The sequence below is a fragment of the Geospiza fortis genome, unplaced genomic scaffold (genome assembly GCF_000277835.1).
Source record: "Geospiza fortis unplaced genomic scaffold, GeoFor_1.0 scaffold346, whole genome shotgun sequence".
Lineage (NCBI taxonomy): Eukaryota > Metazoa > Chordata > Aves > Passeriformes > Thraupidae > Geospiza > Geospiza fortis.
The window spans coordinates 843352-868728 of record NW_005054361.1 but is presented as its reverse complement, the minus strand read 5'-3'; the positions used below and the strand labels follow the sequence as shown (position 1 = coordinate 868728).

At 44.7% G+C, this 25377-nt stretch overlaps 1 protein-coding gene, 1 long non-coding RNA gene and 1 other non-coding gene across 3 annotated transcripts in view; 2 read left to right on the top strand and 1 right to left on the bottom strand.

Moving 5' to 3' along the window:
• Positions 1-20172, top strand: part of LIMD1 (LIM domains containing 1) — a 27425-nt gene extending 7253 nt beyond the window's left edge. Inside the window, exons 2-8 of the mRNA XM_031059391.1 lie at positions 2605-2706; positions 13788-13855; positions 14827-14889; positions 16235-16365; positions 17502-17553; positions 18243-18311; positions 19264-20172. Of these exons, the coding sequence (XP_030915251.1) occupies positions 2605-2706; positions 13788-13855; positions 14827-14889; positions 16235-16365; positions 17502-17553; positions 18243-18311; positions 19264-19401 (623 nt within the window). The 3' untranslated portion in view covers positions 19402-20172. The remainder of the gene's footprint in view (positions 1-2604; positions 2707-13787; positions 13856-14826; positions 14890-16234; positions 16366-17501; positions 17554-18242; positions 18312-19263) is intronic.
• Positions 20173-20184: 12 nt separating this feature from the next.
• LOC115948212 lies at positions 20185-24412 on the top strand. The gene is made up of 2 exons (XR_004082057.1): positions 20185-21615; positions 21743-24412. It is a non-coding gene; the product is annotated as an uncharacterized LOC115948212 (long non-coding RNA).
• An 819-nt stretch (positions 24413-25231) lies between these two features.
• On the bottom strand, positions 25232-25304 carry TRNAR-ACG. Its single transcript has one exon. It is a non-coding gene; the product is annotated as a tRNA-Arg (tRNA).
• Between the last annotated feature and the right edge of the window lie 73 nt (positions 25305-25377).

Below are 25377 nucleotides of genomic sequence, written 5' to 3'. Positions count from 1 at the left end.
CCCCCCCCACCCCACACCTTTCAGGCCAGGTGTGCTGAGTGTCAGAGATGAAGGCTCAAGTATGTTGGTTAAAATACTTCAGAATATTATATCTGGAAAGAGCAAAGGTTTATTTAGAGAGTAATTTCACTTGCTAGTGAGATTTAATAGGCTTTCAAGTAAGATTTAGCAGATACATGTAAGAACATAAACTAGATTCAGATGTGCCATAATGCCATTTTTCAATTGTCAACCTTGGCACAGGATATGTATGGATATTTATAGCATGTCTGGTTATGACATAGTTGAGTATTTTAGCGCATTACAGTTTTTACAAAAAACCTTGTCAATGTATTTTAAAAGCCCTTTCACTCCATGACTTTATTTTCCATTTTTTTAGGGGCCTAAATATCGAAAGAAGCAGGTGAAAGGGTTAATCAGGGGGTGAAATGGAACCTGGACTGAAAGGAAGGTGGAAGAGTGGTTGGGATGGTTGAGGGGTGGGAGGTGGAGGAAGATTTTGGTACAGATGTGAGAGCCTTGACAGCTCCTGCAGGATCTGTCCTGTTGGGAAGCCAGAGGGGCAGTGCCTGTGCTCTGAAGCGTAATGGGATAGACAGGAGATGGCAGGGGCAATTTCTGCCCTCCATAGGGTTTGCCTTAGCCTACTTAATAGTGGCTTATGCCTGCCAGCATCTTTACTGGGCGTTGTGCCTGCACTCAGCTGCTGTGTCTTCTGCCTCCTGCTTCTTCTTGCTGCTCATCCGCAGTCAGTGTCACCCGGCTGCTTTGTGGAGAGGAGGAAATCGGAGCATGCTGGTGAGATTTTCTGGAGCAGCCACTCATTGGCACAGAGAAGGGGAAAATGCAGCACTTGCAGTGCAATAAATACGTTGGCTCTGTGGAAAGCCTGGTGGGTGTCGTGGAAAATTGGCAGGTTTTCTGCTCTCTAAACTTTCTGCTCGACATTGCTGTACTCAAGAGGGAATTTTGAGTCGTTAGCTCTTGTGTCAGATCATTGCACAGAAATTCAGGCTGCTGCTGAATGTGTGCATTCCTGGAAGAGCACATCCATTTGAAAAACCAATTTTTTCTTATCTTTGCCTTGACTCTATTTTCCTTTTTCTAATGCCTGTATGATTTATCTTTCTTAAAATGTTTCTTTCAATAAACGAGATAAACCTGCTCAATTCAAAAAAAGCCAGAAAGTTTTGCTCTCTTGGTGCCAGCCTGAGTGCTGGGGTGGACCCACAGCCAAGTGAGCATTTCATTCGTGTAGGATTTGGACAAAACAAAGTAACTAATTATTCTTTGCAGCCTTCTCTGCAGGTTTGTGTCAGTGTGGACTCTGGCTCTGAGTGCAGTGGGGCTTGGCACAGCTCTAGGACGGCTTTCAGTGTGCTGGTTGGATGCACACAGGCAGCTGCAGCACAGAGAGCCAGGTCTGCTCTGCAAAAACCTGGGGAAACCAAGTGTCTGCTTTTCAGCAGCCGTGTGTGTGCTACTGCAAAGGACTCCTGAGTGGTTTTATCCCTGTAGTGTGAAAACTGACCGCCAGGGCTATCAGCTGCAGGAAGAAATTCTTACTCACCCTGGCAGTGCAAGCCTGATGCTGCCAGAATTGAGTTACTTTTCAGTGCTGTTGTAAGCACAGTGGACTTCTTCCTAACTTTCTCCAGACTTTTTCAGTTACTCTGGAGCTTGCAGTGCCACAAAAGAAGTGAAATTTTGTTTACCATCCTCAGCATAACTAAGGATCTCCCGCAGGATTATGCTGTTCCTCCTCCTGGGCCAGTAGGAGTGAGGTGTGACTCACAGACCTTGAGGAGGGATTTTAAGAGCCAGGATTAATAGGTCTGGTAATGGTGAAAGGTGAAGTCACATTAGAGTTGCTACAGACCAGAGACAGGAACACATAATCTGTTTTTCCTTCACACTGTCCCTTCTTCATTTATTTGCTTAAACAGAGATTCAAGTTTCTCAGTTAGAGGTAATTAAAGGATGGTGCTGCTTTAAAAACAGCCTGTCACAATAGCAGGGCAATGCCTGAAGTAAGTTAAACTGGCTTGATGTCCCATTTCCTTGTTAAGAGAGGTACATGTCAGGTAGTCTGGCTCTGTTTTGCTGGGGAACCATTAGGGTCTTCAGCAGGCACAACTGGGGTCTGAAATGGATGATTTAAAGGAGGTAAGTAAAGAGCTGTGTTTTCCTCACATCAGTTGTGACCAACAAGCTTATACAATAATTGCCAGAAACTATTGTCTGTGAAGAGCTCTGAGCACCCCTTACTGATACTCACTGCTTTTGTGAGGATCCTTAAGGTCCTTAAGCAGATTTAGATGTATATAAAGGTTGTCAGGAAGGATGGGAGAAGGAAGGAAGGACAGAACTGTTCTTGTGCAGTTTATATTTTTGCAGAAGTCTTTCACCATGGAGGTTTGATGGCTGTCATGACTTCTGTTAACAGCACCTCTCTGGGCAGGTGACAGTGATGTCACCTACATCATGTGGCTTCAGTGGTCCTAAGCTGTTCAGCCACCATGACAAGCTAAATGTGTTGTCACCCAGCCAGTGTCCCCAGGCACCCTGTTGGGTCCCACTTGTGACCTCTCTTCTCTCCCCCAGGTACCTGTGTGAAGTGCAGCAAGGGCGTGTATGGAGCAAACCAAGCTTGCCAAGCCATGGGCAACCTCTACCATGACAGCTGCTTCACCTGTGGAGCCTGCAGTGAGTATCCTTGGCCTTATCTGATTCCTGAGTATCCCTGGTGCCAGGCCCTGCAGCAAACTCTTCAGGCTTGACATTTTTCTGGTGTAAAGGGGGGAGAAAAGAAAGCAGTTACTAAACTATCTCCCAGCTGGAGTCTGCTGCAGCTCTATGACTTGGTGGTGGTGCTGCTTGCTGTTTGTTTTTGAATGGATTGTTGCAAGGCATGTAGAAATGATATTTTGGATTGTGCCAGGCTTCTGCCTTCTGGTATGGGGGATGGTTGTTTTCATTCCTCTGCCTCTCTGTTATAGCCACATTTTCTTACGAGAGTATTTCTTCAAAGTGGCAGAGAAAATGCCTTAGCTGGCATGTTTTTTGTCTCAGCAGGCTTTACTTTCCAGATGGAGCTGCTGCAGGGTAAATCCAGTGGCAGCGTTTTCGCTGCGTGCATTACCTTTTACTTGCTAAAATCATTTTGTACCTCTGAAATACCTCCAGTTAAAGCATGTAAGTGCATGAATGTCCCAGGTTACACGTCTTGCTTGCTCTTTCTCCAGGGAAATGCAGCCATGCCCTGAGATAAGGGGCATGTCTCTGCCAGCTTGGTTTATGATTTTTCCAGGGAGGGAACTGGTTACTCTGCAAAGGTATCAGGCTGGGAGCAGTGATGGTGAGCCCTGTGAAATCTACCCAAGAAGCACAGTTAATAGTTCAGCGGGCCCTGCTGAGCTCCCTGTGGGTTACTTTGTCAGACCCACATCTGGAGTTTGCTGGGCTGTACAGCAATGTATGGATCCTCCTGAGCAGCTTTTCCAGGAGGAAAAATCCTCCTTGGATTTTCCAGGAGGTCTGTGATGGAGCTGGAATGAAGCACTGGCCACTTGATTTTAAACCGTGGCTGTGTTTGTAAGACAGTGGTTTTTCTGTTTTGTTGTGTTTAACTCCAGCAGTAGTAGTGTATTTTTAGAAGTGTAGTTGTATATGTGGTGGCAGAAAAAATAATAATCTTCTGCTGCTTTTGTATATATGAGTTTGGTTTTCCCAGATGAGACTGAGGGTTTTTCCTCCTGAGTTGTATTTAGAGTTATAAACTCATCAGGACTACATGTGTTTTATTTGGAGCTGTAAAATTGGAATAAATATAGAAAGATGTTAATGCTTTTTAATAATAGCTGAGCCGTGAACTATGCCCATTTCCCAGCTGTCCTACACCAGCTGCCCTGCCTCACCTCTGTTTTTAGTAGAGTATTTCACCATCATCTGACCGAAAATAGGAAAACTGACAAGAGAAAGTGTTTTTTGCATTTAGTGGCAGTTTCCTAGAGGCTCAGAAGTCAGCTGCTCACTCTTCTGTCCTTTCTTAGACATTAATTTGAAATTAATTTATCTTCTCCCGTGGAGAGGTTTCCTGGCTGCAGCCAAGGCTTTGCTTCAGTTACCTCTCACCTTCTAGGGCGAGGCAGTCTCTGAACTGCCCTTGCACCCAAAGCTCCTGTTAAAAATAATCCAGCAGCAGGTTTGAGCTGTCTTAAATTTCTAAAATTACTACCATGCAACTGGTGCTTTAGAAAGAAACACTTTTGATCCTCCTTTTAAAATGAATTTTACAATCTTTATTTGGAGACCAGTGCTGGAAAAGTAGTTGTGGTTGCAGAGGTATCCTTGGTTACGTCTGTTTGTTTGTCTGTGTTTGGTTAAAAATTAACTTAATCCCATTTCTAATGAGATGGGTTGGTGAGGGTTGAAAGGATAGCGATTTGCTGCTTATTTTAAAAGTCAACCCTTTCCAAATGTTTCCAGTGCAAGATGAAAAGGTGTGGATGTCAGGTGAGACTTAGAAAGATGGAAAGAAGCCAAGTTCAGCAAAGTGAAGCCCATTTTCTCTCTTACCCAAGCTGTAACTGAGAAATGTGCTGAGTAGATGTGCTGGGGCAAAGGGTTTCAAACTGAAAGTAAAATTAAAAAACAAGGCTAGTGAAAATTATGGGGAGGTGGGGAAAGAAAGGGGTGTGGGAGCAATGATGACATTTCCCTCAGTAGAAAAGACTGTGTTTCAAAACAAGGTAGAAAAGGCGAATGCAAGTCATGGGCATGTAAGTGAGAGCCTAATTCAGCTTGTTATATTTAGGAGAGTAGTCATGGAAGATAAAGTCCTTCCTATTGTGGCAGTGGCCATACTAAAATGGAAACTGGAGGCAGTGGCAGCTGGCAGGATGGCATGGATGGAGGGGAAGGTTTGTGGTGTCATGGGATTCCCAGCACTCCAAAAAGAATGGTGCCAGAGGTTGGCCCCCACAGTAGTGGGTGTTTTCCCTCATGTGCACAGACCTCTACAAGCAGCAATGTTTGCAAGAAACCCTTCAGTGCAGGGGATGGTTTCCTGCACTGCCCCTGTTCGCTTGCTCCAGGGCTTTGTGGCCTTACCTGCTCTGGGCTGACTTTCTGCTTCATCAAACCTCTGCACTGTGGCTGTCTGGGGAGGTACAGGACAACCTGCCCTGCACTCAGGGAGGAAACCCACTCGAGAGGAATCCCACCTTTTGTAGCCCAAAGTAATCTCCCAGCTCCACAGACCATCAGTTGCTGTGGGGATAAAGGGCACACACTCTGTCGTTCATTCAGAGAGGACACATGCCCCTCTGCAGGCTTTCTGTCACGTGTGTCACTGCAGGAAATGTGATGAGGCCATTTCTGTCTGCCAGAAAAATAAATACTTATTTGGTGTTGTCTTTCTAGCTGCAAAGCGCATCTTGAGCAGTCTGTGTTGAAACTCTGGTTTCTAGTTGAAAAGTAAGTAGTGCTTTTAAGGTCAAGTGGAGTTCATCTTGGACACCATCCAGTACAAACTTGACTTTGAGAAGTCAAGGTTGCCCCTGATTTCAGTCCTAAAATTTCTTCCCTGGTGAAACACTGAATATCCCCCACTCCAATAAATAAAATATACAAAATTACCTATTAAGGTAAAGCATATTGTCCTCTAGATATTTATAACCACTGTCCTGCTGTTTTCATTTGAGCAAGGATTTCTAATTTTGCTCCTAGCTGGATTTGTGTCCAAATGTGCATTGGCTTCCCCGACACAGAAAATCAAGAGGGTCTAAGAAGCAAGGGGTTAGGTATGGGGATGATACCCCATATAGTGCCAAATTTCCTTCAGCTTCCCAATACACATATGTTCAGAGATAAATGATAGAGCAGTTTGTTGAACAGGGCTATGCAGACACTACAGGGTTCAGTTGGCAGGAAAAAAATGTACTGTCTTATCTGAGCCAGTGGCATGTAATGCAGAAAATTTGGCTTGGAGGTCAAAACAACAGATTTATAATTATTACTTTGGCATAAATGTCTCGTTTATCTTCTTGTTTGTTACAGGGCAGAGGCACAAACAAGGCAGTCTTTTGCAGAGAGGGAGAAGAAAAAAGCTTCAGGCTCTTTCTGCAGGATTAGTAATAAATTATATTACTTTACAGGAGGGCTATGAAAGTAGGTTAAAAAAAAAAAAGGCCTCCAAACGCCTTGAGCTGTTTCCTGCAGTCTCAAGGTGTCTGTTTCCGCCTTGGGGTTTGGGGGTTTTTTTGCAGCTTGTTGGGCAAAAAGTTGTAGCTATCAAATGGTTTATTACACATTTAAATTAAATCACTAATTTGTACCTCCTCAGAGGTATAAAAAGATACATGTGTCTCCAGGTGTTGATATTTACAATTTAGGTAAAGAGACCTATTAGTAAATAGGTCCAAATTTAGTAAAGAGACCTTACAAATTATATACTTTTAGCTAGACTGTATCACTCTAACCTTTTGTGTTAAGTTTTAGTGTTTTCTCTTGGGTTCAGCCAGGCTTGTATCCAAATGCCACAGGTTGCCTGGAAAACAGACCTTTATGCTCTGCTGGAAGTGTAGTTTAGAGCAGAAGAGTCTTGCACTTGAACCACTTGGTCCTCAAGGGGAAATCTGAAAGCTAAAAAAGTGCAAGGGAAATGTTGGAGATGGCTGGGAAGGAAATCAGTAAATGAGGAAGGAAGTCAGAAAGGAAGAACTGATTGCAAGTTGATTTGAAAGGAGTGCTTGATGTTGAACTACAACACGAGTGCCAAAGTGAGGACCAGATTTTGACTCCTTGCTGCAAAGAGTTGGAAGCCTTGCACAGATTACAGAAAATGGTTGCATAGATTACAGAAAAAAAGGTTGGAAACCTTTACTAGATTACAGAATTCAGTCTTTGACATGTGAACATCACCACATTACTTTATTTTTCTTTTCTATTTTTGCAAGCTCAGATTAATGTTGATATCAGTGCAGAGGTTAACAGACTGCTGTTCCAGGGGCAGACTTTGAAATCACACAGGCTGGCTGCCTCTTGCCACCCTCTGTCTGTATATATTTTATATTTAATATTTCACAACATAGTTGTGTTTAGAGGTATCAAGGGTCATTTACTACACTAGGTAGCTAAGCTATCAAAGCAGTGTTTTCTGCAAGCATAACTCTCTACTTGGCCTAATTAGTCTTGCCGCAGTGACTACGAAGCATGGCTACTTACAGCAATGCAGCTCTTGGTGTCTTTGGGCTAATCATGTGGAATAAACATGTCCTGTATTGGTATGTAACTCCTAGAAAAAGAAGGCCTGGTTTTTATTGGCACAGTTTCATAACTTTGCAAGCAGAAAGTCACCTTTTTCTGCCCATGTGACTTAATCCCAGACAGCAGGATAGTAAGCCTTGCCGAGTGGATTTCTCCAAGGCCACACGTATGTGTATGGTTGTCTTCAGATGCAGAAACTGCCATCTCTTCTGATGGAGACAGAACTTAGTGCCTATAATTGGATAAAAACCCACCACACCAATCAACTCACTTGAGAAATGTGCAAATCTTCGGAGTGGAGAGTGCAAAGCATTGTCAGTAATCCACCCTCAGCATCACTCCAGTAAAATTATCATGCCAGAGTCTGCATAGTAAACAGTATGATTTTTTAGCAAAAATAATGTCAGAAAAGATTCAGGGGTGCTTGGATTTACAGTTTAGGGGACAGGTAATTAATCAGTATATTTTTCTGCTTCAGTCTAAATGGTTGTTATGTTCTTGCTGACTTTTTGTCTTCAGTCTCAGGTCACTGATGAAAAATCCTCTTGTTTGTCACAAGAAGTGCTTGCTATAGATGAGAAAAGCCAGGACAGCTTTTACAGTAAGGTGACAGTACTTGTTCCTCTCTTGACCAGATTTCAGGGCAGTAGTGATATGAGGCCTGGGCTGGAGGGGCTTTGGCATGGATCAGGTGTCCTCAGTAGATATCCTTGATGGAAAGGTGCAGATGTTCAGCTCCACAAGGGGATGGATGCAGTCAGGGATTTACCAGCGTAGTAGTGGTTTCAGTCAATTGTATGTTTTAGTGCTGGCTGAAAGTCTGAAATCATTAGGACAATGTGAGGAGGAAAAAAAGGTTGAAATCTTTTGTGGAATAAATTGCTAGTCCTTCTAGTCTTTCTATTTCATAATGTCACCTTCAAAGTACTGTTTTCTGTAAAGAACAGGCATAGGATTAATTTGTGCTGTAAAGATTTTAGTGGCTTTGTTGCAACGTTTTAATGATACTGTGACTAATTTTCTGAGTAGTATCTCAGTAAGTAATGAGGCCCTTTCCATAACCAGAGAAATTTAAAAATTACTTTCTCATATTGTTTCAACATGCAGTTAATTCATCAAGGTCACAGAGATTGCCTCCCCCTCCTTCCTCCTCAGAGGCTCTGTGTTTCAATGAGTCACTGGGTGACAGGGTGGGAGGCCAGCTCTTGACAGCCACCTAATTTTGGTGCATTTTGGGGAGCTGGGCAGCCATCTCCAGAGTGATGCAGAGTGGCTGAGCACTGGGATGAAAACCAGTTCCTGAGCAGGGACTGTCTGGATCAAAAGTGCTGCTTTGTCCCAGGGTGACTGTATTTTACCTCTGAATTTTGATACTTCTATGGGTTTTCCCTAAAATGAAGAACTCATTAATATCTTCTTACAGTGGTTTGCCTGATGGCAAAGGAGAGGTGTTGCTCAGTTGTGTGGGGTGCTGTGGTTTTGCAGTGTTTCTGGCTGGGGATCCATTTCCGCCCTCACCTGTGCTTGTGTTGCCTTTAGAGGCAGCTGGCCTTTCTTACATGTGCATGTTTTTGGCTTTCAGGCATCAGATCATTTCCTGAGAGTTTTGAGGAATAAAGCAACACTTTTTAATAGCAAAAAACTGCCAAGTCTTTTGCTTGAGTTTGTTTGCTTTTTTCCCTACTGCCTCAAATGTATGGTGAGAGCACAGAGCATACAACTGGTGTACTTGAGAGAGACTGAGCATCTTTCTTGCTAGCGGAGTTACTGTGTCACAGCACAGTTTCTTCTTGCAGATATCCTATCCTCCTGTCCATGCTTTGAGCAAGACTTTGGTCTGTCCTGGGCTATCTGCCATTTGCCTGACTTGGAGGATGTACAGCCATTGAAGTGACCCTTTCATGCAGGCTCAGTTCTAGAGCAGATTGGAAATGCTGATGCTTCTGTGTCAGCCTGAGTGCTGCATCCAGCTTTATCAGTGGCCAAGAGAAATGGAAAAGATGTCAGAAATGAAGCAGAGCTGTCTGATGCCTGACCTTGTCTGCTGCACATGGTGGGACACCATACTGCCTGTCAGCAGAGTGTCCACGGAGGGCTCCCAAAACATACACGCTGGCTGAATTTAACGTGCCATCAGTAATCACATATCCAAATTTATTTTACAGCTGTGGCACTTAAAAAAGCACTGGTTTTTGTAATGACAGAGGCCCAGGGCTGTCAGTGTGGAAGGGACCCAGGAGAAGCTGCCAGTCAGCAGTGATTTTTGCCCATCTGCTATGCAGATACCACAGGGAGTTGCATAGTGCTTAGATAAGTAGTAAGTGAAGCCCTCACACTGCCTCTCCAGCAATGCAGCAATCCTGGTTGTATATCTCCATAGAGCCCTGGGATCCAGACATGGCCCTGTTCTGTTGTATGCATTGACAAGCTATCTCTTGTCTTTGAACATAGGTTTGTGACCCCATTGTTTTTAATAAATAATGGAAAAGCAACTTCAAAAGAGAAAGTTAAGTCCAAATCCCCAGCAAGCAAATCACGCATCTCCCAGGATCCTCCTTGCCAGGGACATTTCAAGTCCCTGGTTAAAGTCTCTCTGCATGGTCTTCAAAAGGAGAGAGCCATCATTTGAGAAAACAGTGGACAAAAGCACTGGCATCCTGGGAGTGCAGCCTGATGGCATGCCTATTATCAGCTGCTAAGCAAAGTGTGTTTATTTTAGCACAAAGGCACTAGTGACTAAGCTTGAAATATTTTGAAATTGGTGCTGAAATGACCTCGAGGTCATCCTGAAGGTCTCACAGCTAAACAGACTAGACAGACATGTGAGGGATGAGCAGTACATAAAAGCTCAGGGCTCAAACTTCCTGTCAAAAGATGAACAAGATAGCTTGTAAAAACAAGTGAAGACAGTAAAGTTAAAATGCCAAAGAATTTTAATTTTCTGAATCTTTTCAGGTGTGAGATTAGCTAAATTCAGGATGAGGTAAAAGTGAAATGCAGTCAGGAGCCAGCAGCATAAGACATGTAGTAGAACAATTGATCCTGAAAGCAGCTAACCACACTTAAATATTTCTGGGTTTGTCAAAGGATATTTTATCTTGATACATGTTGAAAGTAGGCACTTATCAATATGTGATTCCTTATATGCCATTTAACTTCTCAGTCTTTCCTTTTGGTGAAAGTAAAACAGCATCTCCATGCTCAGATGAAACCTGTGCAGCCTCTGCAGGCACAGTCAGAAGCATCACTTTTGAGAGGGCCTGGTTTAGTTCAAGGCACTGTCCCATGGCAGGGAGCTCAGTGCAGGGACAGAAGTCGCTGCCACCCTGCTCTGCACTGTGGGGCAGTCCCAGTGCTGTTCCTGTTACTGCTGTGGCTGCAGCAAGGACATGCATTTCCCAGCTCCACCGGGCCAGTCCCCAGCGCAGCCTCGGAAGTGAGCTTTTCCTGCATCTTGCCTTCCCAATTGTATGATGAGAAAGTGCTTCCTCATCTCAAAGAGGCACTGGGAGAAGTCCGTCCCAGAAGTGCACAGGGAGGAGTTGAGAGCAGCAGGGAAGAAATGGGCTGTGTTTGCATGAACCACTCCCACAGTGGCTGCGGGAGCACCTGGTTACTCATGGGTTTTGCTAATTTCGTTTTATGTTTCTGTCAGGAGCTTAAACAGAGTCATGGTGAACCAAAAATAGTTAAAATGCTTACCTCTTCCCTAACAAAAGTAATTAAATCATCCCTGCCCTGCCTCAAAGTGCTCTTGGCGTCAGGAACTCTTCAGGGACTCACACAATACCAACAGCCAAATTATAAATCCTTTACAAAGGGTTTATCCCTCTGCTGAATGAGTTTACAGCAGAAGCCCAGACACAGCATGCTGGCTGTGGCACCTTCACTGAAGGTCTGTTGCCATCAATCTTAACCTGCTAATGTCACCATGTTAAAAATACCCTGGGTGCAGAATGGCTGGTAAATGCTTTTTTTGTCACCATGGAAGAATGGCATTGTGGCAGTGATCCAAACCTCATCCCTTCTGTTGGAATGTCTGCTGCTCATGCACCAGGCCTTCATCCAAAGAAGTGTTTCTTGTTGCATGGCCCCAAGTGTATGTTTTTCTTCACTACTGTCAGCTTGTCTTTAAGGAGACACATTGCATGCAGGTGGAAAGTCACTTGGGCACCTGCCCGTTGCACTGAACTGGAGCCCTTGCTACCATGTAATTTAAAACCAAAGTTACATGGTTTTGGTTTTTTTTCATTTTTGGGAGTGCCAAATCCCAGTGTTGCATTTCAATCAGTGGAAGATTTTCAGGAGTACTTCTTGCTGCATTGGGCTTGTTGTTAACTTGCTTAGGACCACCCTTGACAAACGTGGTGCAAATCTCAGGTATTCCCATGCCTCTCCTGTCCCTCCTCGGAAACTGTGACTCTAGAGCTGCTGGTGAGCATGCCAGGCTTACCTGTGGACAGGCAGACACACAGGTGGGGTTATCATGCAAATACACACCCTGGGTTATGAATCACAAAGATTACGTGTCCCAGATTAGATACTTTCTATTTTGAACTCTGGGTCCTGTTTCAGTTTCAGCAACCTTGGCAACAGAGGGTGGATGAGAAAAATCAAAGTGGGACACTTTCAGGATTGTCAGGTTTTCTTCCATGCCCTATCCAATGTCTGCATTGATGCAAGGATGGGCTGGTGTCCTGGGTCATCTCTGACCTTCAGGTTACATGGTTGTCCCTAGCAGGGATTTGAAGAGAATGGGGGGCAGTGACTGTGATGGGGCCATGTGCTTTTGGCTCCTACACTGGTCCAGTAAACACAGAGCTGAGCAGTGCTCACAGTTTAACCCCAAAGTTCCTGCACATGCAAACAGGGGCTTGTTCCTTGAGAAAACACACTGCCCTGTCCTCCACCTGCCCCACTGCCTGAGACTGGGCACTAAGGACTACTGATGAAATGCTGGTCTGGCTCAATTCACTGGCAAAATTTTGGAGCTTCCCTGAAGCATCTTGATTTTGGTAGGTGCTCCACCGGGACAGTTCCCAGTGCAGCCTGGGGAAGTGAGCTTTTCCTGCATCTTGCCTTCCCGATAGTATGATAAGAAGGTGCTTTCTTACCTCGAAGAGACACTGGGAGCAGTCCATCCCAAAAGTGCACAGGGAGAAGCTGAGAACAGCAGAGGAAGAAATTGGCAGCAGGAGTTGTTTCCCAGCCTGAGGGTGCCCTCTGGCGTATGCAGAAGACTGTAACACTTGTTTCTTGAAAGCCCACTTGTTTCTTGGGTTTACTCGTCTTCGTCCATTCCCTAAAGCTTTGCAGCCAGCGTGGTTCTTTGCTGAAGGCTGCCAGGTAGGTGCATACCATAAGGTGACTCCCAGTCCAGTCCCATGTGATGTTCACATCTATACACCCAGCAGATGACAATCACTTTTTTAACTATACTGGCCACATTCAGCATGTTAAGCAGGAGGCTTCTGGGCCCCAGTGTCTCAGACCCAGTTTCCTTCCAGCAGTACCTGGTAGGTATCCAAAACCAGCCTGCAGCAGGTCCTGCTCCAGCTGTGCCCAGGCAGTGCTGCTCCCCTGCCCTGGGCTCTGTCTCCTGGCACGTGCTTGGGCCTCCAGTGCAGAACCATTCCAGTGCCAGGCTTGCATTTCAAACCCTGGGCTCAGTAGGGAAACCAGGCTGCAAAGAGGTAGGGGCAGCTTTTTATAAACAAACAAAACCTATCCCTTTTTTCTCAAGGGAAGTTTAGGAGTGGTGGCAGTGTGAGCAAACATTGCCATGATCACATGGAACTGAAAACAGACGGTGAATGGGAGGCATAAACATGAAAGCTGAAGTAAATACAAATCCTTTCCATATGTAGAGTCCTTTCTTGGAAAAACTTTGTCATCTTGTCTTGATTATGACATTTGGATTTTTTTTTTTAATAGTTTCAAAGCTTTTGTTGGCAGCTGCAGTAAGAAATGTGCTGGTAGGTAGCAGAGAAGCTTGTTGAGTGCTCTGGTGTTGCACTCTGCTGGGGCAGAGCGAGTGCTTGGGTATTGCAGTGCCTTGTCTGGCAGCCGCTTCTCATAGCAAAACAGTAAGGTCGTGACATTTTGAGGAATTAAGTGTAGGTCACTCTCTGTATGCCCTTTCTTCTTTCCTCCTTGCTCCTTTCCCTGGGTGTTTTCCAGCATGAGTCAGTGCATCCTCCCTCACTCTTCCCAGGGTTACAACACATGGTAATCTGCCAGGAGATGGTCCAGGCTTGCAAAGCTCCTACTTCCTACCCAAAGGTGGGACTTCTGTCCAGATCCACCAGCTGGCATTCGTCAGCAACCACCAGTGGAAGAGAGTTTGGCACGCTGGAGTCTGGGAAGACCCATGCTGGGGTTAGGTGCTCTTTTCCAGCTGTGTGACATCTGTCCTTGGATGTCTTCATTGTTGTTTGCTTCTCAGCAGCCAGGTTTTGCTCACATTTTCTCCTTGCTCTCTGCTGATATTTTTCTTATCTCTGTGGTTTTTTCCTTAGGTCGAAAGCTGAGAGGAAAAGCCTTTTATTTTGTCAATGGAAAGGTGTTCTGTGAAGAAGACTTCCTGGTAAGCACCCAGTTGACTCTTGTGATGAGACCTAATAGATATCTTAATAGCTATCTTTCTGTTGCCCTCAATGGATTTTGTGTGAGTGTACCTAAGCATGAAGCGACCCCTCAGCCTTTTTTTTATCTGCACCCCTCTCCTTGGCTGGTGCAGATAAAAATCCATGCACCCTTCTGCCCCTGAGTCCTGGTAGATGAAGCCTTCCTTGAGACTTGAAAAAGGTGTATTTGCTTACTTATTGGTGAATCCTAGTGATTTCTGTCAGAGAGAGGTAAGGTCATCTTTGTTCTTCTTATTATATTCTACGTAGGATGAAAATAAAAGGATTAAATGCACCTAAAATATTTCATTTTCCAAGTTTGCATTTCCTTCAGACAGATGATGTGCTGTGCCCAAGGTGCATGTCATGGGCATGATAGACAGTCCCTTATCAATAGATCTCAGGAAAAACACAAAAAAATTGTAGTGAGCCAGACTTGATTGCTGTCCTACCAGGGAGCTGGAACAATACCACTGACCTTAGAGAATCTTCAACAGAATTATAACCATATAACCAAAGAAAAATTTGGCTTTCCAGGCCTATATATACAGATACTGCAACGTAAGTATGTGATAAACACAAGTAGGTTCTTGTCTTGTAGATTCATGTGGTCAAATAAGCATGTAAATAAGTCTTATTAGTAACTGTCTCATTTGCATGTGCATTTATGGTATTTATTTTTATACTTTAAATTAAAGTTAAATTTTGCACTTGGAAGTTACAGGAACTTGTACTGTTTCTGAGCCTGGGCGCTTAGAAGCACATCCACACCTTTATATAATGAAAAAAGATTGTAAAATTTAGTTTTTCTGTCTAAGGAGCGCAGAAAAAGGACCAATAACAAATATGCAAATAGCACTCCACAGTACACTGTTGTCTATGCTTGAGTGGCCTTGTGAAATTTTAAGTGAATTCTTTTCTGTCCTTGCAGTATTCTGGTTTCCAGCAATCGGCTGACAGGTGTTTCATTTGTGGTCATTTGATAATGGACATGGTAAGTGATAATTGCTTTAGGAGAAAAAACTCCCACAGCTTTTTACAAGAATGCATCAAAAGAAAAATATATTCATATCCAATGCTGTCTGTTATCATCTGGTAGTTTGCCTCATGTAAGCCTGGTATCAGAAGGAAAATCCACTGAGCCTTTTGTTGATTTGTTGATTTTTTTCAAGGAAGTGAATCTGGCACCCTAGTGTACGTCATGCAGAGACACTGCTCTGCCTGTTTTCAGTGGGTGTTGAAAAGCAGAGCCTCCAGGTCTTTCATTCCTTTTTTGGACTTCTCTGGACAGTGTATTTGTAATCCTGTTGATGCTTCCTGCTCAGCAGTGTCGTGGCTCTGCCTCCCTTGCTGTGAGGCATCAGTGGAGCTCTCTCAGCCTCTCTTTCCTGCAGTCAAGCTGTGACTTCCCATGTGTATTCTGCATTAAGTCACTTTCTTGTCTTTTTTTTGTGGGTACTGATACTCTGGGGAGCAGGTTTGACCCAGGGTGTGTGATCCAGACCTCAGTTTAGATCTGTGAAGCAGGATTAGCCTGCAGCAGGTACCATCCATTCCAGATGTGCATGGGGTGGGGAACACTCAGGGGGTCAGCATTCAGTTATAGGAAGTTCAGAGGGAGACTGGTATAGCTGGTGGTGTAAGGCTACAGCTGAGGCAAAGAAATTAGGAATCTGGTTCACAGCATGCCTCCCAACATTTTCTAATGCTTATCAGTAATTATCTTTGTTTGCCTGCTTACACTGGAAAGCATTATAATTGGAACTTCCTACTCAGAAGTCTGATCCTTCTACTGACGGACCATGGTATTCCAGGTAGTGAATTGCAGCTGTTGAGTTCAACAGTTTCCATTGTCTGTGCTAATTAGAAAGCCAGGCAAGCAAGTACAAAGCCCTTCAGTATGTAAGGAATTATGAAAACCTAGCAATAATACTAGTTTCAACTTCTTGTGGAGAATATAATAGTGTATTTCATTTGTTCCGCTGGTACATCTTGCCTTGTGATCTTGCTAAGTATTCTCTACTTGTTGACTTCAGAAATTATTTTCTTTCTTTTGAATTCTGTCACTTCTATCCTTTGTCATGCTAAACACCTTGACTGAGTCTCTAAATTGTTTTCATACGCATGCTAATAATTAATATCTGTAGAGCCAGGTGCTGTGTATTGATTCCAGCTGCCCTTTCCATCCTTGTTAACTGATTTTTCAGATGAAACAGGTGAAAAAAGACACAGCCCTGCTGACGAGTATGCAGCATTATCTGGTGTAAAACTGTGTGTTTACTATTTTCTTCCTCATTGGCTCTTCATGTGCATTTTTCCTTTCTCTTGCTCTGTTGCAGATCCTGCAGGCTCTAGGGAAATCATATCATCCGGGCTGCTTCCGATGCGTCATCTGCAACGAGTGTCTGGATGGTGTGCCGTTCACTGTAGACTCTGAAAACAAAATCTACTGTGTCAGGGATTACCACAAGTAAGGGCAAAATAAACAGCAGCGATGTTCCAAGCAGCAAGCCTCTAATTTAGCTTTTCAGCTAGTTAGGAGTGCAGGTTAGTAAAATAGAGACAGGGTTAGAAGTTTTGAGGATGGGGCTAAACCCTAGAAATTCCTCCTCTCTCCTCTTATCCAGCTGTTGACTCTTGTGTAACTCTGATGAAGCCAAATAAGCTCTGGGCTTCAGAGGTTCTCTGCCCATTCTGCAAAGCAGAGAGAGTGAGAAAGAGTGCTCCTGAGTGTTCAGTGATGTACAAAATTAGTCTGCTTTAAGGTAAGCCTGTGAATGCCTGTGGAAATCAATGTGATTTACTTTTTGAGTAGTTGAAGGGCTGAATTTGACTTTTAAAGAACCGCCACTGAATCTGCAAAGCAAATCTTTTAGCCAGTTCTAAATTAAACAATGGATAAATCCACTTTAAAAATCACTTCTTATTTAAACAGTAAAATAAAATGGCTGTGCTCTTGGCTGGTAGTTATGGTATTAGAGCTGCACACATTTTGTGTATCCTTCTGGCTTGCTTTGGTCCTTGCTCCATTTTCTGAGCAGGGAGAGTATTAAGTGTTGCTCAGGCAGCCCTTGGAACTCTTCTGTGTTGTGCCAAGACTAGAGTTGTTACAATCCCGTTGCCAAGATTAGTGCCCTTGTATGCCATCATTATTCCGAAATAATTAATATTTCCTTGCAATTTAATTTAATTATTTATTGTGGTATAAGACCTTAAGAAGCTGTGCAGTCATGTGATATTTTCTCAGAATTTTTCTGCCCAGAGGCTGCCACTTCTTTTAATGTATCTTTCTGGGGACAGTCCTGCTCAGTCTCTCCTCATTTTCTTTCCCAAATTCACAGTAGCAGCCAATAATTTTACAGGAAGATTTTGTATTTTTTCTGGCACTAAGTGTAAAATATAAGGTCTCTTTTTGCCTGATTGAGCAACGTGTGCCAAGCATTACTTAAAATACATGCTAAAATGAATTTATGATCTCAGGATGCAAAGCTTTCCTGTGGATAAGTACTTTACAGCAGCAATTTCACATGTTATCACTGAGAACATACAGACCTCTCTTTTTATGTTGATCCATAACTTGCCTTCAATTTCTCATTGCTCTTCCAGAGTTTTAGCTCCAAAGTGTGCAGCGTGTGGACTTCCCATTCTGCCATCTGAGGTGAGAGCCTTTTATTCCATATCCTCTTGGAGGAGGAGTGTCAGGCCTTGCTCTCTTTCACACTTGACCATGTGTCAAAACAAATGTGCTTGTGGATGGGGAGAGATGGTTGCTTCCTCCAGAGTGCAACCCTTTGGTCTAAGCTCATGCTCTGTTCTTGAGATGTGACCCTTCTTTTGTTCACTGGTGAAGCTTATTGCTCCTCTGCCAGGCTGCTTTTTTCATCTCCTGCAGGATTACGCTGCTACTAGTTTTATGTTCAGGAGAATTTTCCTTTATGTCAATAGATGCTGGTGGTACTCATGAATGTCCTCTGTGTGACCACTCTGAGACTAACACATTTTAATAGTTGGAGATGAATCTTAGGCAAAACTAATTTACAGTGCTGAAAAATGTGATGTATTGAAATTACCAAGTGATTAATTTGTGATTTCTGATAGATGTTACTGTTAAACAGAGAACATTTTTACACTTCTGGTATCACATTTTAGAGGATATCTGCAGTCAGTCTATGATGAAGCTTTACTGTAAAAATAACTGCAAGTGGCAGGATTTATTTGTGGTCTCCAACCAGCTGCCCAAATGCATTTCCTCAACATTCATTTTGTTGCAGGAAGCAATCTACAGAGTGCATGTGTCTGATCCTGCTGTAATCCTTTGTAATTTCTGCTTTGCTCCAATGCTCACAGGGGTCTGATGAGACCATTCGGGTTGTGTCCATGGACAAGGATTACCATGTGGAATGTTATCACTGTGAGGTAGGTCAGCAGGTTTCTCAGGGAGTGGGTGCTTAATAGTCATAACTGCTATTGTTTTTAAGATGGAAATAAATCTCCTGCCTTAGAGCATCAGTAGCTGAGCAATTCAAATCTTGCAGTGTGAGACTCTTTCTGTCAGTGACTGAGGAGTTTCCAGATTGAGGACAAAAGTTTTTGCAGCAATGGGTTTCAGTTCTAATTTCATTTGCTATCCATAAAGTTACAGGCAACAAGTTAATTGTTGCTTTTCAAACTTGGCAGGAAACATGGTGACTTAGTAAGGTCTATTGCTGCCTTCCAGAAGCCACCAGCTCCAGATCACATCAGTGTATCTGATTTCCAAGTCAGATTGTTGAAAAATGCTAAGGTGGTGACTGATCCTGTGGGGTGTAAGTTACCTTCACTCTCATGGGAAATGAATGTATCTTTGAGGCTGGAGAAAGGATGTGGCTGCACAAGAAAAAATTCCAGGAGATGCCAGCTCTTAAAACCCGTTTAGTCTGTACAGGGCTTCTCAGAAAGCTGCCATACTTCTGCTGCATTGAGAATTAAAATAAATAGTTGTTTTTTCTCACTGTGCTTATAATACAGAGAAGAGAGGCCCTGACTCCACAATCTAACTTCACATCAGTACAACTGTAATGTGAAGAGGTGAATCTTACCTGACAGTGTAAGGAGACACAAGTATATTTAAAATACAGAGGCTTGTACTTTACCACAAGATAAAGCTTATTCAATAAAACTGCTTTGAACAAATTTGTACAAGGCAGCCCATCAAAATGCCTGTGTCAGATGTTTTTCTTCTTGTGGTACACGCTGGACCTATTAGGAAGGAGCTGTTGGCTGGGTGTTGTCTGTCCTTGTCACAAAATGACTTTCCTAGAAGCCAGACCCCAGGTGACCCTGGGAGATGAGCAAAAGCTCTAATAATTTGCATGGCCTCTCTTTGCAGGACTGTGGGATGGAGCTGAATGATGAAGATGGGCACCGCTGCTACCCACTGGATGAACATTTGCTTTGTCACTCCTGTCACCTGAAGCACATAGAGAATGGCACAACCCCAGCAGCTGCCTACCAGCACCACTACTAGTCATCATGGCCAGCTTTGGAAAGCTGGGACAGAAGAGTTGTTACATGATCCCCCTCTCCCCACCTTCAGCTGATCTCCTGTGCATGTTTTTTGCCAGTCAGCAATGTTCCTGTCAAAGGATATGAGAGATTTTTGCTGGATTCACCAAGTTTGTATGCTTTTGGGTTTCAGCTGCATCAAACCATGTCTACTTGACCAAGAATGTGGCATGTTACCTAAACTGATCAGTTTACTTTTACATGTCTTTTTCTGCTGCCTGGAGATTCCTCTAGGCTCGTTTTGGAAGATTCTTCAGTGAAAGCACAATTTGCTCTCGTGCCTATGAACTCAGATTGTGCCATGCACAATTAAAAAGCCAGAGGCTGGCTTGCCTGCCTGCTGGGGACATCCCATCAGTCTACTGTTTCCTGAAAGCACATTTCACCAGGTTCTCTGAAGGACACCAACCTATTAGTACCAGCTTTTTAGAGACTCTGTTTTATTAATTCTTTAGGAAAACAAAAGAAAGGGGTCTGTGCAAAATGGCACACTTTCAGTTAATTCCCTGAACTCCAGTATCAAGTCTGGCTGTAAGAGTACCAGCTCTCCAAGCACAAACCAGGCAATGCTGTCTGGCAACTGGAGGCCAACATCCCATTTCAAACAGAACAAAAAACTGGAACAAGCTAGGCTAAGCTACTGCAATGACTTGGGGCCCAGGCTTGTGTGTCAGCATGACACATAGGGGCCAGTCTGCTGTGTCAGAGTCTGAATAGTGGATCATATTTGGAAAGGAAACAGAGATCACTTTGGAAAAAAGCTGTCCATACACAGACAGTTGCCTGAGTTTTCCAGTTTGACCTCACAGCTCAGCCCTCAGCCTGGCTATTCCTTTCCATAGTGTTTACCCAGCACAAAGCCATTTCATAGTGGTGCTTATTCAGAGCTTGGGGAGTGAACTTGGGATTGTTATGAAGGCTTTGTCACGCAGGGATTTAGAGCCCAGCTCCACAACCTGAACTCAGATGAGTATGTTGGCATAAACAGATTTGCTCCTATGAATAATAACAGCTTATCTGAGCAAGGGGTTAGAGAGTTTGGCCCTTACTTTCCGTTCTGCTGAGAAAGCAGGAAGGCAAATTGTTTCTTTTCTTGACCCTCCCACTCCCCCGCTCCCTGCTTTATAGTCAGAGCAATCTGTTCCCCTGGGATGTGTTACATTTCTGATAGGTGTGCCTGCAGTGCCTGTTCTGTACCTACCAAAGCTGTGCAGCCCCTCATGTACTGGTACTTTTGTTTAACAAAAAGTTCTTAATTTAAAGCCTCAGATGCAGTTGGGGATCTTAACTGCTCTTTCTTTGTGTGGAAAATTAGTTAAATCCTCATGTATCGTGCTGAAGATGTAAATTTGGTTCTGACTGGCAAAGGATGGGATGACATTCTTAAAGAACTTTACAGTGTGGAAATGACAATAAATTAGCTGAGCCGTGGCACTGGGACTCCCAAAATGCTGTTCCCATGCTGAAAACCCATTACAATTCAACCAAACCTCTTTTCCAATAGCAGGGATGTAGCTTGACCTCCACTTGATGTAGTCAGACAGCAACGTGTGTCCATCTGGAGCAGCACTGGTGTCAGGTAGCAGCAAGTTGTCTGTCTCTGCCTGTGCTAGTAAATCATCTTCCCGTGGCTGAAATGTGAAACTGCCCCAGCCTCAGAGCTTGGTGGGCCTGGCCTGGAGTTTCATGGTGCCAGCTGCCCATCCAGCCCTCTGCCCCATCCAGCTGCAAGTGCCTCTGCCTGTTTCCACTGCTCTCCAGGATGGGGATGGCAGCTTGGGGCTGGAGGCTGGTCCTGCCTGGGAGCCATCCAGAGCTTTGGTGTAGCTTGGGACATGAATCCCTTCAGTGAGTGACTGAAAGCTCGAGGGAGGGCACTTTAGCACTGTGAAATATATCCTTTGAGAGTTTTACCTGTGATTTTAGAGGAGGTAAAATTGACCCCAAATATGTGAGCCCTCCTAGAGCCTTAAATTTAGCTTTGAAATGCTGGTTAGGAAAGGGATGGGAGCTGTAAGCAGTGCTGCATCAAGCAGGATGGATTGAGGGCAACAACAGCCAGTCAAATCCCATAGTGCTCTCCCATCAGCTTGTGTCCTGCAGCACAGCTAGGCTGAAGCAGAGAGGGGGTGTTCCAGGTGTGACTGTGATCTCAGGACTGTCTGAAGGGACTGAGGTGGAAAATAACACCAGCTCACAATCCTTAGTAAATAATTCAAATAGTCCTGGGCAGGTGGTTCTGTGCCCTGGGCTGCTTTTTGCAGTGAAGGCAACGAGATACCAAAGTGTTTTTTTGACGTGAGCTGGAAATACCAGCCTTGGTCATCTGTTGCTGCCTCTGAAAGACCAGCTGCTATGTAGTCCATGCTTTTGCTACCTCTTGATTTTTTAGATCAAGCCCTTGCACACATTTTTTGGCCTTCATTTTTTAAAGATCTGAAAACACTAGTGGGACTGGTATTTTGTTTTTAAACTGCAGTTTAAACTTCTGTCTCAGCCTTGCAGCCTTCCCCAAAACCTCAACATAAGCAGGAGAGAAGGGAATGGGGAGAAGGATAATTTTCCTTCATGGAAAGCCTCAAGGGCAGCAGTTTGTGCAAGATGTCTTGCAGGAGCCCTCTTTGCATCACCAGAGAGTATGGCCTCTGCTCCCACACAGTGTCTTCTTACTCCTGCCAGCCATCCTGTATCCCTCAGCACTGAGGAAATGAAGGCTGCCCTACTTCCAGTTTTAAGGTCCCCTATAAATTATTTAATGCTAACACTCTCCTTTCCTGTATTTACAAAGAGCTGGAAGTGACAGTGTGAAGCTCTTGAAACCACAGTGTGAGCTTGTGGTTTTGAAGCTAAAGCATCTACTGCACTGCCTGCACCCCTGTGTGTGCTAACTTGCACTGCTTCTATCTCTGGGAGTTCGAATTCCTTTAAGCTCAGTATTATTTCTCCCAGGCTGTGAGTGTCTGAGTCCCTGTTGATTTTCCCCAGCTCTGCAGCTGCCTGACAGTGGGTCTGGCACATGGGGAGGCAGGGGCATCCGGCACAGGGGGGAACCTTCTCCTCCTCCCGACCCTCCACCAGGCATCTGTGGAGCTGCAAGCCCTCCCTGCCTGCCTTCAGGCAGCTCCCCCAGAGGGAGAGATAGCCCTGGAGCTGGAGGTGTGACTTTGTGTCCTCTTCGGAAGAATTTCAAAAAACATGTTAAATTCCACTTATCTCCTGGCTGATACACATTGGGTTTTGCTGTTCACATGAATCTTGTTGTCTTTTAATTTATTAAGAAGCTCTGAAAAGGTGCTATGAAAAGTTAGTCTTGGTTCCTCCCCCAACAAGTTCTTCTGACTGGCTTTAAAGTAAGGGACCCTTGGAAGTCCCATTGTGCTGTTAATGAGTAACTCTCGTGCAAATAGTTATTCAAGTGAATTCCCTGAAGCCTGCTTTCAGGAATCAGAGCTAAAAAGATTTTTTCATTCAGATCATGCTGTTAAATTTCTATTGCTTAAAACACAGAAACTCATTTAAATAGGGATTTTTGCATTAGAGCCGGGGGAAAGCCCCAGCTACAGAAGCAGCAGACATTTTTGTGTAATTTAAAGTGTAAGAAGCACCTGTGATCAAAGCATTTTGGGAAGCTGCCCTGATGTTAAAACACAGGGAATAGCAGTTTCTAACACTCTGGTAAGGAGCGTTTGAAAAGATCTGTGGCTCTTCAGTTTCTGAATTTCATTTGGGGGCTTTTAAAACGTTTTCACAGTCTTTCAAGATTTAAATGCCTTTTTTTTTTTTTTTTAGATCTTTTTACTATGAAGTGAATAGCTGCTTAGTCTGTAAATGATGGAGTTTCATCAGCAATCAGGTGTGATGTGGCAACCTTGAAAGGGGAAAACTGGGTTTCCAAGAGCTGCCGTGGGTCTGGCTGGCCATTCCAAAGAAAGGATTATCTTTTTTTTGGAAAAAAAAATCCTATGTGGGCCTTGACCACTTGCTATGTGCTCACTTTCGGGGTGGTGTATGCAGCTGTGTCCATGCAGATGATGTGTGGCAGGTGCTGCCCATTCCACACCTGCCTTTCACACCTCTGTGCCCATGCCAAGTGCTTGTAGGTGCCTTTTAAGCAATTTTCTGTGCATGAATGTAACACCAAGTTGACCCAGGCCTCATCACTGGGCATTACCCCTGGAGTCAGTACCTGCAGGCAGGGAAGGGCCATGAGCAGATACACTTCCCTTTCCCCCATCCTGTGAGTGCCCCTGGGAGAAGCTGGGAAGGGCTTTGCATCTCTCATCATAGCACAGCATTTGTGTGTTCATTTTTCTTTTCCATTTCTGTGTCCTGCTGCTCGCTGGCTGCAGTGGCCCTGGCTGTCCTCACTGAAGCTGACTGGGCAGACATCTTCCTGTCACGAGCCCAGAGAGAGCTTGGAACTGCTCTCCCACCCTTTTCCTAAGAGAAGCAAAGCTTTCCTGAGCAATAAAAATCCTTACCCTGCTTTCTTCCAGGGCAGCCAGAAGTTGGTGTGGCAGTGCATCTGCAACCCACTCAGACATAACAGGAGATGGGAAGAAACTGTCCCCACGTGCAAATCCATGGCATAGAGTCCTGTGGAATGCCCTGCGGCCATGGTGGAGGGATGACAGGGCTGCAGTTGCCAGCCCAACCCTCCTCCCCACGCAGCAGGTCTGCGGAACAGGGCCAGGCAGGGACCCAGGCACACCCCCAGGCTCTGCCTTTCTGCATCCAGAAAGCAGATCCAGAGCCTACCTAATGATACTGAATGGTACTAGTTATTTTATGTTTCCTTCAAAGCTCGGCTCCAGGAGAGAGTATTTTAGGATTTGTGCTGGTGTAACTAACCTTAGCCTCCTGTGAACACAGCCCTCTTTTCTTCTGTGCTGTTAAGTATTTATAAAGAATGGAGACCGGTAGCCACTGGCCTGTTGTGATTTCAGTGATTAAAGACAGTATCTTAAGCAACACTCAGAGTCATGTCTTTCCTAAACTTACAATGACTGTCATTGCCCAGAGTCCATAGTGAGGGCAGTTATGCTGTGGAATGATGGTTTCCCAACTTCTTCCTTACTCCTGTCCCCCCACCTCAGTGGGGTTCCTGGGAATTTCCACTCCAGGCAGCTGGTATTTGCTGCAGCTCCATTGGAGGCTGTCCTGCTCTGGCATCCTTCTGGGGAGGCCCAGGTCCCAGGCTGAGGGTGTGGGGAGGGATGTGGTGCATGTGGGAGCAGGCTCTGACCCCAGCATGGGAGTCTCCTTTGCAGCATTGGTGGGGAGGGGTTTCTTGAGGGTTTTGGGTGGTGTTCCCACGGTGCCCCTGCTATCAGCTACCAGATGCCTCATGCCCGAAGACTGGATGTTGGCCAAGCAGCACCACAGCAGCTTGGAGCTGTCAGCTAAAATGAAGCAAATATATAGGAATAACTAATTATAGTTCCCCATCCCTGGGGCAAGAAGCTGCCCAAACCTGGGGCATGACACCCAGAGAGCTGGATGTGGTGGGAACTGGCCAGGAAGTGCCCCCGGTTTGGTCCTTGCCAAACCCCATAGCCTGCAGGATCAGAAAGGGTGGCCAGGTGGACAGCAGCTGTCCCTGAGTTGGGGGGCTGCCAAGGGCAGGAAGCCCTGTAACACCACCCAGCCCTAAGAGGTTTGGAGACCCCCACACTGGGGGCAAAGATGTACAAGTGGCGGGTAAGTACAGAAGTGGGGGGGTCTGTAGGCAGCATCCTCGGCTGAAAGCACAAAAGAAAAAAAAATTTGAGAAGGGGCGAAAAAGGAGCAGCCGAGCCAGCCAGGAGTCGAACCTAGAATCTTCTGATCCGTAGTCAGACGCGTTATCCATTGCGCCACTGGCCCTGCTCGAAAGCTGCTGCTGCCCCCGCGTAGTTCAGCATAATTCCCTCGTGCGGCCTCAGCCAATGGCGGCTCC